Source organism: Cheilinus undulatus, linkage group 8, assembly GCF_018320785.1.
Source record: "Cheilinus undulatus linkage group 8, ASM1832078v1, whole genome shotgun sequence".
NCBI lineage: Eukaryota > Metazoa > Chordata > Actinopteri > Labriformes > Labridae > Cheilinus > Cheilinus undulatus.
In genome coordinates, this window is record NC_054872.1 from 21,257,693 (window position 1) to 21,270,728 (window position 13,036).

At 40.8% G+C, this 13,036-nt stretch overlaps 1 protein-coding gene across 1 annotated transcript; it reads right to left on the minus strand.

Moving 5' to 3' along the window:
• Positions 1 to 687: 687 nt before the first annotated feature.
• sox4b (SRY-box transcription factor 4b) lies at positions 688 to 5,064 on the minus strand. Its single transcript, XM_041793612.1, has one exon. The coding sequence runs from the start codon at positions 4,494 to 4,496 to the stop codon at positions 3,264 to 3,266; it is 1,233 nt and encodes a 410-aa protein (XP_041649546.1). The 5' UTR covers positions 4,497 to 5,064; the 3' UTR covers positions 688 to 3,263.
• Positions 5,065 to 13,036: the final 7,972 nt, after the last annotated feature.

A 13,036-nucleotide genomic window follows, 5' to 3' on the forward strand; every position in this document is an offset into this window, starting at 1 on the left:
GCCTTATGGGGGCTTAACATGAAAAAATATGTGTCACCATAGGGTTAAAATAATCTTATTGATTTTTCTCTGTCTGACTCCATATAAATGCATCTATTTCTGTGCCCCACAGTGGAGTTGTATAAGCTTCCCAAAGGTTTTACACAATATAGTCCATCTCAAGTCTATTGAGAGAGAGAACCTGCTGTAAGACTCTTACACAGTCAGACCTGCCTATTGGACTGGAACTGGGTATAAAAGTGTGTCTTTTCTGGCTCAGTGGTGAGCTTCTCAAAAGCTTTGTAGAAGATCCGGGGCCTTTTTAAACTTAGTGTAGAGCATGGTGTTCTGTACCAAAGTCTTAAACAGGATGTGCAGACATAGATCATACTCACTTAATGTGAAACTGTGAGGATGTAACTGCTGGCATAGCATGTTTTTGCAGCTTATTGAGCACATTACATGAATGATAGTGTTTTAATTCAAGTTTTGCTGCTAAATACTGCATCTTTAATGAGCAGATTTTTGATTAGCCTATATCTTTGATGAAACTAGTGTCAAAAGATCAGTGCTGATCAATACACAATATAATTATGGTGATAAGCTGCATTATGTTGCTTTTAATATCACCTTCTTTCTTCTGCTGATGTTCTAACAGAGACAAAAACAGTTTAAGAATGACAAGGAGAGTAAGGAGTTTCAGTTCCAGCTGATATTTATTTCCTTCCTTGAAAAAGTCTGTACACAAGTTTATATCAACAATCTGACAGGCAGTGAATGGACACAATTTAGCTGGCATGAGTTCCCCCCCTCTCTCTGAGTCTCAAACAAAGGGGGGTTCCTTTGTTTATGGCATGATTAAAGACAATAAAATGATAATTCTACACAGCATATTGCACAGGATGGATGAAAAATAAAGTCAATATATTTAAAAATGCTTTCATATATATATAAAAAAGAGTCCTGAACTGACCACCTTAAATGTAAGTAAGGATGTGTAAAAGATAGCAGTTCTAGACAGTGCCTGTCCTCGATAGCAACAACGTACATAAACACACAATCTTTTTGCTTTATGATACAGTCAAATATACAAAGATCGAGTTCACGTTTTATCGTTTTTCCTCATTTTTTTCTTTTTTTTCTGAAAAACACAACAGCTAGTAACCTGAATCTGAAATACAAATGCTATTCACCATGCCATAAAGATACTAAAACAATTATTAGCTAATAGTTAGCCGACAAGTAGAAAAGATTATATATTCAAATACAATGAGAAACGCAGTACAAGTAGGTGTTGCGGAACTCAAGTCAGAAATTTGAATATGCTTGATGTTGTCATCCTTGTTTGCTTGCTGTATTGTTAGCCTGTTCAATCCAGTGGTTGATGGCGAATCTGACATCAGTCAATGAAAACATCAAGAAATAAGTCAAATTTAAAGCTACAATCTCCTCTGTTGTTGTCATAGGCAAGATGTCTGAAGGTAAATGAAAAAAATGGCTGCTTGAGATAGGGATGCTGTTAAACCCACATGGTCCACAGAGAGAGCCTTAGAAATAATGCATTCCTGTGTCTTTAAGGAGCCTGCAGACTGGCACTGTAAACGTAGAAGGTAGGCTGATACAAAGACTGGTGTTGCTTTCAAGTGCTGTCGGAAAATCGTAATTGCATCCTTATAACTCTGTGGTTGAATATCTCATACCTCTACTGACAAAACAGGATGCTCAAGGATTGGACATCAAATACGTCTTGTCAGTATTTGCTGGTTTAAGTCAAATAAAGTGAGCCAAATCAGTGATTAAATAGAATTTACACACCTGATTCAGATTTTCTTCTCTGCACAGTCTCTAAAGGAAAATGTAGCTTGGTGCCTTTAATTTCTGAACTGAGCATTAGGCACCACAGTGATACAAGGTCTGTTTTGCTGGCTGTCCTTACAAAAAAGCATCTGAACAGTCTTTAAAAAAAAACATGAGTACGAGTTTTTCATGAGCACTTGAAGGCAGCATAAAAACCAGCCTGCCTGGGTACTAAAAATTAGGAAATCCCATACAGCTGTATTGTTAGGCTACACACACCGATTGTTGACTTCCCCATTTTCTATATAGATTTGTACAAAAATACACTGAGAAAATAATCAAACTGTTTCCTCTCTTTTAAGTGTCCAAAAAGTGTGTACATTTAAATATAAAATGAAATCAAAAGTTGTGTTTTTAAAACTCTAGCCCTTCGCCTGAGAAGGAAATGTGACAGACACAGACATACAACCGTGTAAGAAAACAAAACAGGACTAGATCATGTATACAACAAATTAAAAAATGCTTGGCCCAGTATATAAATACCTACAACATCCCATATAAAATGGCATCTGATACATGTACAAAACAAAAGCTCAGAGGATGAAAAACATCGGTGAGGATTTCTCTATAGCTATTATTTGAAATTAAAGACTTTTGGTCCTGAATCGAAGAGAACACGTGTATAAAGTTCAGCACAGATTTGAAGTTGTGTTTGAGTCCTGAAGTTTAAAAAATTACAACAGCTGGTGATTATTTCAATGTCCGTTTTTTTAAAAAGAGAAGAACTGAAAGCGAGCGCCACCTATCCATTTAAATAACCCTAATACTAGTTTTAAACTGCTCGACAGTCTCACAGAAAATCTCAGCACAAGATAGGAACAAAGTAGGCTATCATGCGTAACATGTTTTTTGCTTTTGAGAAAAATATTCGACTTTTAAAAAACATCAACCCACCTCGGTTTCATTAAAAATCCCTATCGGTGACACACCACAATAAAAAATGTCGCACGACAGTCCTATTTCTGTACCTTTTAGTGGTGAAGTTCACTTGGCGATTGGTAAAAAGTTGTGAAATGTCCCTTTTTAAATCAGCAACAACATTGATTAAGTGAACGGCGGACCGCGTAACGTGCAAATCAATCACAGTTAAGTTGTTCAGTTCAAAAACAGTTCAGGACTGAGTGTTTGTTTCTGTCAGGAAACAGTCTCTCCTTTTCGCCCCATCTCCTCTTTGCACTCCTCTCAACCTCTCAGTCCACGAATCCGAAGAAAAGTACAAAAAGCAACTTGTTCGCTTTAAAGTTTAGCTTTCCAACGATTTGCAGCTCTTGCTTTAAAGGACGAGAAGGGTTGGGGGCTAATTCAGTGGGTTTCTACTAGTCTGGTGTAGTTAAACACAAACTATTACCCCCACAGCAGCCAACCAGGAACCCCTGCTTCTGTTTGTGGTCATATTTTTTGCTACCTGTCGCTTTTTGCCTCCTCGCTCAGTACGTGAACACCAGGTTGGAGATGGTGGACTCCAGCCAGTCCCCGGAGATCATCTCGCTGACTTCTGGGGTGCAGTAGTCGGGGAACTCGAAGTGGGAGCCCCCGGAGCCGGACTCAAAGTTCAAATCCAAGTCTCTGTCCAGAACCGAGGAGCCGAAGCTGCCCAGTGACATGCTATCAAAGCTGGGGCTCGGGTTAATGTCGAGCAAGTCGTCCTCGAACTCTTCATCCTCCGAGGAAGAGGAGGAGGAAGAGTGGGACGACACGGAGGAGTGGGAGCCGGAGGGAGTAGGGGAGGAAGCCCGCCTGCTGCTGTATGTGTGCCCGCCGTGTCGCTCCGAAGACCCGCCCAGGCTGCCGCTGCTGCCGGGGGAGGCTGCCCCCTCCTCCCTGCCGCTGGCCGCGTCCTCGTACAGGCTGAGTGGGTCGCTTGAGTCCGCCGAGCTGCTGAGCGTGGGGCTGGCGGGGACAACGACGGAGGATGCGGGGCTTACGCTCAGGCTGCTGCCGAACACGTACACCCGCTTGGGCTTCTTGCCTTCCGGTATCTGCTTGGCTGCTGAGACAGATTTGGACTTGTACAGGGAGTTGTGATGGTGCTCTGATGGGTGCTCAGAGGCAAACGGTGATGCTTTGGTGCTACTGCTGCTGCTCCCGAAAAGTGATTTGTGGGGTCTGCTGCTGCTGGGTGATTTGGATCCATTCTTCCTCGAAGATGAGGATGACTTAGTGCTGGTGTTGTTAGAGCTACTGTTGAGTTTGTCTCCCTTGTCTCCGCTGCCGGGCTTGGAGGCGCTTGATTTTACCTTCTTCCTCGGCCGGTACTTGTAGTCGGGATAGTCCGCCATGTGCTTGAGCCTGAGCCGCTCCGCCTCTCTGATGAAGGGGATCTTGTCGCTGTCTCTGAGCAGCTTCCACCGCTTCCCCAGCCGCTTGGAGATCTCAGCGTTGTGCATGTCCGGAGACTGCTCCATAATCTTCCTCCTCTCTATCTGGGACCACACCATGAACGCGTTCATGGGTCTCTTGATGTGGCCGCTGGGAGTTTTACACCATGCCGGGTTGTCTCCCAGCTTGTCCCCGGCCGTGGAGGAAGCCGTTGAGCCCGGGGAGAGAGGCGAGGCGGCGGGGTCCAGGTCCATGCACGCCCCGGAGTCGGAGCTCGAATCCCCGGCGAAGAAGGACAGCGCCTCGGCGGTGCTCTCTGTGTGGTTCATTTTCTGCACCATGCTGCCCGGTTGTGTACACAGAGGGAGAGCGGTGTGCTTGCTCTTTCTCTCTCCCTCTCTGTTTGGTCCTGTTTCACTTTAAAGCAGACTCAGCTCTTTTTCTCCTCAGTTTGAGCTGAGTAAAAGCGCAAGAAATTATTCACTCCTGAGATGTGAAGTAAACTCGGAAACAGTTCAGTCCAGTGTAGCCTTAAAAAGGCTAAATGTGTGGAAAAAAAGTTTTAATTTCCAGCTTCTGTAGGTGTTCAAACAGCAAAGACAGAACAGTACGCTCTCCTCTGAGCACTCTGTTATCTGTCTGCGAGTCTCTTCCTTCTGTTATAAAATCAATTCAGCCGTGTGCTGTCTGAACATAGTCTATGCAGCTGCAGAGCGCAGACTGAGTGCCACACTGTGCACCCGGGCTCTTACAAAGGGCTCCCAAGTACAGTGTGTAAGGTAAGTGCTTTTCTCTGCATCAGCTCTGTCCCCTCTCCTAGAAACAAAAGCCATGCATGCTGTGGAGGGTAAAAAAGAAACCTAGAGCGAGTTATACTGTGCGCCTTCCATCTGCAGACGTGCAGTCGAGTTTCAAGCAGCCCTCCAGTCCCGGCCCCCCTTGCTTGCATTTATCCCCTTCCCAGATACAACGGCGATAAAAATCCACCAATCAGACGCTGTCGCTACGCTGCCTCTGTGCCAAAGGCACGCCCCTCGCCGCTGATAGGTCAAAAATGGAATCTAATAATAATCAGCGCGTGCAATGAGGAGCCTCGTGTCTGACCTCATTCCAGAATACAACAAGAAACTTCAATTTTTTTAAAGAGACACTGGCTTATGTTATGGAACCCCCTTTTCTACTCACTTACCACCAGACCATGTGTATACCATTAACATATAGCTATATGGGAAGGTAAGCATACTTTACCATATGGAAACTTAAGCACTGAGTACAGTTTGTACCCTTGTTGCCTGGTTAGTGCTAAATAAAAGAAAGATACCCCTAAAGAAACCTCCTTTATATTATGTGGTACACACTACGCTGTTAGGAACGGGGCGCACCTGCAGCATTAATAGAAAGAATAAATAGAATAAATGCCAAAGCTAAAAGGTACTAATATGTTACTTCATGTTTACAACATTTTAGGTGTTATAAAGAATAAAACCTTTTAACATGTATGCAATATGGTCTTTATCTAGTATACTGGAATATAACATAAACAAATAAGGGTTGATGCTATTTTTTAAACAGCCATTCCTACTCTAAACTTGTTTTAATTGGTAGTTATACTACCACTGGTGTTCACTGACCGAGGTCAAGTATCACGGACACGTCGTTAAACAAGCCCACGTTCAACAGTTGAGCCTCCCTTACTGTGCGCTTCACAAACAGGGAAATGTCTCTTGGACACATCATGATCGTTAAGCTGGTGTGAGAAAAGACTCCAAGCCAGGCTGTATATGCTCTGCGCTTTCACCTCTCTCTCTCCTCTCTCTCTCTCTCTCCTCTCTCTCTTTCCGTCTCCGAGGCGGGCGGGGTTGGGCGGTCTTTTGTCACATAACACACATCGAACCAACCCCTCTCCAAGCAGCACACCAGACAGAGAAAAGCGAGGGAGGCGAAGAAGCAGGCAGGCGTTATGTGTGTGTGCAAACCGCCTGCGCGAGCGCACACACACACACACATCCGCACACCTTTAAACTGACATCCAGTGCAGTTTTTTTTTTTTCGCGGATTGCCACAAACAAGACGAGACAGGGTGGCAGAGAAACGCATGGCAATGCGCTTTTACGCAGCCGGTGTCCATTTTACGCACGGAGAAAATCATTTTGATAAGAGATTAGTTCTATCGAGCAGTATATAAACTAAAATAAATACATTTTAGTGTCTTAAGGACACAACAAAATGTTGTATTATGAATTATAAATCCATTTTCAAGTTTCGGCACTATTGCAAATACTGTTTATTTATTTATAATTTTACTTTGAACGAATCTAAAACATGAAATAGCTGTTACCAGATTCTGTTGCTAGCATCTAGCGAGATTATTTCACTTTTAGATCTGTAGCTGCTCTAAAACTACGAGGGCAGGACTGAGGAGGGATAGAAGCAGGCACACATTAGGTTTACGGCTCCAGTGAAGTATTTGAACGCCGCTAGATGGCATCGCAGAGCCAGAGAGCAATCAGCCCGGCTGAGCTGCAGAGAATTTAGGCAGGGTAACAGAGATCAGAGCGAGCATCCAGAACAGTTACCAGGGGTGAATTACATAATGTCTCTGTGCGATAGAGAGGCATCCAAGCGATGCTGTGGTGCAGGGTGCGTGTCTGTGTGTGGATACGTGCGTGTTAGAGTGAAGTAGGAATGCCATGACTGTGGCGAGGAGGAGCAGGCAGTAAATAATGGGAAATGGATGCATTATAGTTGTTAAAAATTAACTCATTTTCAGATCAGTCACCTCTAATAATTTCGGCATCTAAGAGAGCACGTCTCTGCGAATGGAAATTCATCTCAATATGAAATGAAAGCAGGCCGGTGTGTCTGTAATAGAAAGAGAGATGGTCAGATGCTCTGTATCTAAATGAAAGGAGAGTCAGAGGTGACTCCATCACCGCTGGGAAATTAGTATGAAAGTATCGTCACCAACGTTACTGGATGCATTTCACTGGGTACAATTATATTCAATATGGCCTCATATCTGCAGTGCATCCAAGTAAAGCAACGGGTAATTGGGCTCCAATTTGTGTGTTCATGGAGCAGAACTGCAATGGAAATAAGAATGTTAACTCATAAACTCACAGTGCTCCTCAATGCCATTTTAATAAGGAACTGCAGGAAAACGTTACAGCAAGAAAGTTTGATGTTATAGAGGCAGTTTTTCCTCGATGGAAGAGGACTTTGCCTATAAGATTATTAGTACTTGAATCCTGTACAAAGTGCTAGAAATGATTAAGAACACATGTAATTCAGAAATGTTCAAATGAAAAGATATTAGTTCAGTATTAACTCCAACATATGGCGGATAAAGTCACTTATTCCTGCTGTTTTACTCTGAGTGCACCTGGAGTGACAGCTGGTGGCCTTTTAAAGCAAACACCTCATTCACTACCTTGAGCAGGTGTCTCCATCCCAATGTTTTCTACTCCAGCTAAAAGATAAATAAGACCTTTCACCTAGTTTTAGGCTCCATAGTTAACTTGAATACACGTCTTTTTTCTTGGCTGCCCACACTTCTCTGTCTCGTTCTCCATCTCTCCCTCCCTCCCTCTTTTTCTCTCTCTCTATGTGTACCCATTAGTATGCCACACACACAAACACTCACACATGACCTGAAAGGATAAGTAGTGCATTCAAACTTTCCTCTCCTTTTCTGTGTCTCTCTCTTTTACTGCCATTGTTCCAGTGAGGTGCAGCTGCCACGCGAGTTGGAGTGGGTCGCGTGCCAACCCTAATCTCAACAGGTGTTCTTTTGGGCGGCTCTCGCTCAGCCCCCCTTCTCCTTTTCTTTGTCTGTGCTCACTCTCTCTTTCTCTCTCTCTCGACTCTTCCCCACCCCCCATACTTCACTTTACTTGCTAGTGTTTGTGCTCCCTCTCTCCTAAATTCAAACACCCTTTATTGAATTGGCTATAATTTGTTTTAATTCTGCCAAAGTTTTGATTAATTTGCAATTTCAGTTGCAAATGAAAGAAGATTGTCTAAATTCTTTTGCAATATAATGTAATACAATGTCAGCTTAGGACCTCTGTGGTGGATTTCTATACATTTAATCACATTTTTAGAAAAATACTTTATTAAAAGTGATCAGACCGCACTCTAAAAACTGTATTTGGGTTTTTGTCATAGTAATGTAATATTTTGTATGAGTCTAATCCAGTGTTGTACTTTAGTGGCAGTACTGTACTTCTGAGTGTTATTTCAACTTGAAATTGCAGGTTTTTCTTTTAACATAGAACTATCAGCTCAGTGCAGGTGTCTGGGTATTTGCCCAATCTACAGAATTTTCTCAGAATGCCTTTGGGCATTAGACAGGTTTGCACCATGAGTGAAGTTATCAACTCAGTTAGAAAAGTTCCACCCGTGAAGATCAACTAAAACTTTGTAAGGAACATGTACTGAACTCTTTGGAAGTGTACCTTCTTCATCAAATGCATATTCCAGTCTTTCATTGTAAGACTGAACACTTAGAGATTGAGCAAAAATTGACAGAGTTTTCCAAGAATGCCCCTGGGTTTAGACACATTTGCACCATGAGCCAAGTTACTGACTTAGAGAAGTCCCATAATACAAAATGGATGTTAAACTGAAAATGATGGAAGAAGACTTCCTAGTGTGCACCTTTCAGTTATTCTCCCTTGCAGTCACTTATGTATAACATAAATATTCAACATTGAAGTATGTGGGAGAAATAAGGGAAGATTGCAGTGGATTAAGCACATGTAGGTTTATGACAATACTTAAACATGTTGTTTTGAGTTGGACTTGAATGTAATTTTTAGGCGTAGGAAAGCTTCCAAAGTTAAAATTAATACATCATACATGCTCAAGTAAAATTGTGTTGCTATAACATAAAAGAAAACACATTTGACTCAAAAGAACTGTTTTGATATAACTTATCAATTTTAGTTGGGAAAACTTAATTCATGATGTGTTACCACCACTTTTACAAGTCTTATTTTGAAGGAGTTCAGCACGTTTCCATGTTGTTGTGTCTCTTGTTCTCCCTCAGGCTGTGACATGCTCTAGCATATTTTGTTGCTTTGCCTGAAGTAAATATTGAATTTTATCTTGGTCTGAGACTGTGTAAAACTCTGCATGAGTTATATTTTGGTAAAGAACGTGATCTCAGTCTTTTTATAGACTGCAGCGCATCAGGAAGTGCCGCCCCCTCTCTGGCCTCACTCTTTCTCTCTTATCTGTTTCTGCCTCATCTCTCATTCACTACACTCTCTCTCCTTCTCTCTTCTGTTTAACTCAGTGTGTTTTATTGGCATGAATGTTAGATGAACAGTGTTGCCAAAGCTCTCCCATCTCTATGTCTCCTCTCCCCTCGTCTCCCTCTGAAGATAAATCTGATCTGAGGTCATCTGTTATTCAGAACACTGACACCATATGGTCAGCCACCCACTCACAGAGTACATCCAGTCACTTTCATGAAAACTTAAAATCTTCCCACATTAAATTTTGATGAAGCTATATATTGACCGGCTGTCACAAACCCTGCTTAGAGTTTAGTCTGTTAGAACTTGAATCATGAAGAACTGACCCATTACAAAAGACGTTGACCTGAACGAGTCGGCTTTAACAAGATAGACCAGAAAAAAGGATTACATTTTGACAAACTGAAGAATAAGGAGGAAAGAGACAAATGCAAAGGAAAAATGGAAACTACTTGATTTTGAATTAATGTGCAGGAGGAATGTTCTGCAATGATATTACCAAAATTTACATAAACCATCAGACCACTCTGTTGAACACTGAAATGCTGTTTACTGCAGCCACAGGTTGGCTTCCTTCTGTTAAATGGTAAATTTGACCTTTTATAGTGCTTTTCTCGTCATCTGAGCACTTTTTACTCCACACTTAGTCATACACATCCATTCACACAGAGATAGCAGTGGCTGCTATGTAAAGCATTCATCACTTTTAACTAATCCCATTCATACACATTCACACACCACTGAAGCAGCAGTTGGAGCAATTTGGGGTCGAGTGTCTTGCCCATAACAACAACCAGGCCTGCCCACAGGATCGGCTGGGCCAGTGAGTGAGCCCTCCACAGTTGTGATTTACTGACGATATCAGTGCATGTGTGATGGAACAGTAGCATTGGCACTAGTCCTGGCTAACAGTTACTTCATTTGGTGCAGAGAGGATTGTCAAGCCATTACTGGGTTCTGATTTTTATTCATGCCATGTTTTAACCACTTTTTTCAGCTTAACACCAATATTTTGCTCATTTTTTTCCCCATTCTTTCAAATTTTGGCCTATTTTTTCTGCTTTTATCTGTTTTCCACTTTTTTAACCCCTTCTTACTACTTTACCAGGCCACTTCTTTTGCAACTTTAAACCAATTTTTGCCACTTTTCGCATGTTTTTACTGCTAGTACAAACTTTTTCGCCACTTTTTACCTGCGTCTTACCATTTTCCACCCATTATGGGATTTTTGTAACCCATTTTTGCAACTTTTAACCCCTTTTTACTTCTTTAATTTTTGACCCTTTTCTGTTTAACTTTTTTTTTGCCCATTTTATCTTGTTTAACCTATTTATGCCACTCTTAACCATTTTTTGCCTGTTTGACCTCTTTTTGTCACTTTCGCCCCAAATTTTGGCGACATTCAGCCCATTTCTATAAGTATTTCATTATTTTTCACTTAAAGTTGTCACATTTCCTTCCACTTTGTTTTCTGGCATCCTGATGTTTGTTGACATCATGGCTCAGCTATGAAGACTTTTCTAATGGTTTAGATCAATGTTTCAATCCTCAATGTGAACATTACAATAAAAGGTAATAAAACATTAAAAAGGGGGTGACATTTTGAAAAAGGCTTTATTGTGTTTAAGAATACACAAATACAATTCAGTTTTTTGCTCTGATAAGAATGGTTATTATTCAGGTTGAAAATAAAGCATGGTTATCACAATTTAACTTTATAATAGACCATGATTTTGCTGACCTCCAAGTTGGCTGAGCGCCCCCAAACATCTCATTTAAGGCTTTCAGAATGGATCTAAGTCTGCTTAGTGCTCAATACAAAATCTTTATAAAAACCCTGTACTGGTTGTCCCTTCTATCTTGGTCTTGTATAATGGAGGTTACAGAGAGTTCCTTAATACTGATTTTATAAAGCACACAGAGTTCGCCTTGTTTCAGGATTTTTCATGGAACATAAACTCTGTGTCCCCATGCATTCTGTCACCATCTCTAACACCCTTCATTTTTTCAGTGAATAATCTGCCAGGCTGTGGAGAAGACATACATCCACTTACACATGGATAAACATAGGACTCTGCATGATTACTTTGCAACAGCTTGATCTGATTGCGCAAGAGTTAATCAAGATAACCAGTGGATTTGGTGTGTATAATCACACTTTGACAAAGCATGCCACTCAAATTAGAGACTACAGATGGACCACATACCTGCATCCTTCAGAGGCAGATTTAATCAGCAGTAAGAGAAGACATTCATATATGAAGCCTGTGATGGATTAGAAACGTTGGTGAGAATCAAAAGTCTTTACCCACATGCTATGGATGATAATAGGAAAGTTAAGGCCTGGCATCTGCACAAAAAGTGGCATTTTTGGTTGAAAACATTATAAAGAAATATAAATAGAGTAAAAGGGTCCAGATATGTTGCTTTTGAGGAGCTAAAGGTTTGAGGCTCTATAGTTTGTTACCAAGGCTAGCAAGCATAAGCTAGTGAATTACCTAATTAATCATCATACTTCCAACTGATATGGGAAAACATCAGGATATGCCTCTCAGGGGCTGAAAAAATGCAAAAAACAAAATCCCCATCAACTGCCTAAACAAATTCAGTGACCATTCCCTCCTTCAGTATATCCTCTCTATTCATCCATGCGATAATAACAGTGCTATCAAAAGCTGTTTAAAATTTGTCAGGTCCAACTCCAGTACAGTTAGCCACAGTTCACATTGATTTCCATGCACAAACTAAAAGAGAGCAGCTAGCATAGAAATCACACTGTGAACAAGCATTTAGGCTTAAAATTGCAGAGCTATATCAACCAGAGGCTGATTTACCATTTTGGGGCCCAAGGCGAACACAGGCATGGCGCCCTCCACATCCAATGTTCTCCCCCTCTTAAATGTTTATTAATCAGAAAAAGTCCGACATGTAAGTTTGCGTACAATCAACCAAAAATGAGTGCTAAGCAAAGTTTTTTGTATAGAAATGTCTATTTTAAAATGTCCATTTGGAGACTCTAAGTGGACGTCTGGTAACCAAATGGAATGAGAGCCATATAACACTAAGTTAAAATGTCAGTCTTAATAACAAATGACAATTTAATCAAAAAGAAAATGAAATCTTTTTTTTTATTTTGGATTCTTTTTTCTTTTTTGGTCATGTTTAAATAACCAAACTGTCTCAAAGAGTGGCCAAATATATTTGTTTGATTATATATCTGCATAGTATTTGTTATAAAATATTTGGTAAATAAATAAATAAATAAATAAATAACACTTATAATTAATTTTTTTTCATAGTGTTTTTAATTTAAAAGTTATTTTCTTTTTAAAAAGGATGTCATAATTCACATAAATATTTACATTTTATTATTTACAGCTGGCTTTTATGTCACTATAACATAACCAAGTTTACTTAATATTTTGCACTTTTAATTAATGTGTTTACCCCTTGATATTCCAGATGGCCTGATTACAGGCCAGTGCAGTGGAAAATAGTTAATTGTATGTTCATGGGGCCCCTAATAGTCCAGGGGCCCAGACAATTACCTACCATTGCCTAATGGTAAAGTCCACCATTGACATCAAAACACAAGTAGAACTTAACATGCACATGCTTAA

Coding starts and splice junctions, on each gene's coding strand:
- sox4b (XM_041793612.1), bottom strand. CDS start 4,496: ATGGTGCAGAAAATGAACCACACAGAGAGCACCGCCGAGGCGCTGTCC.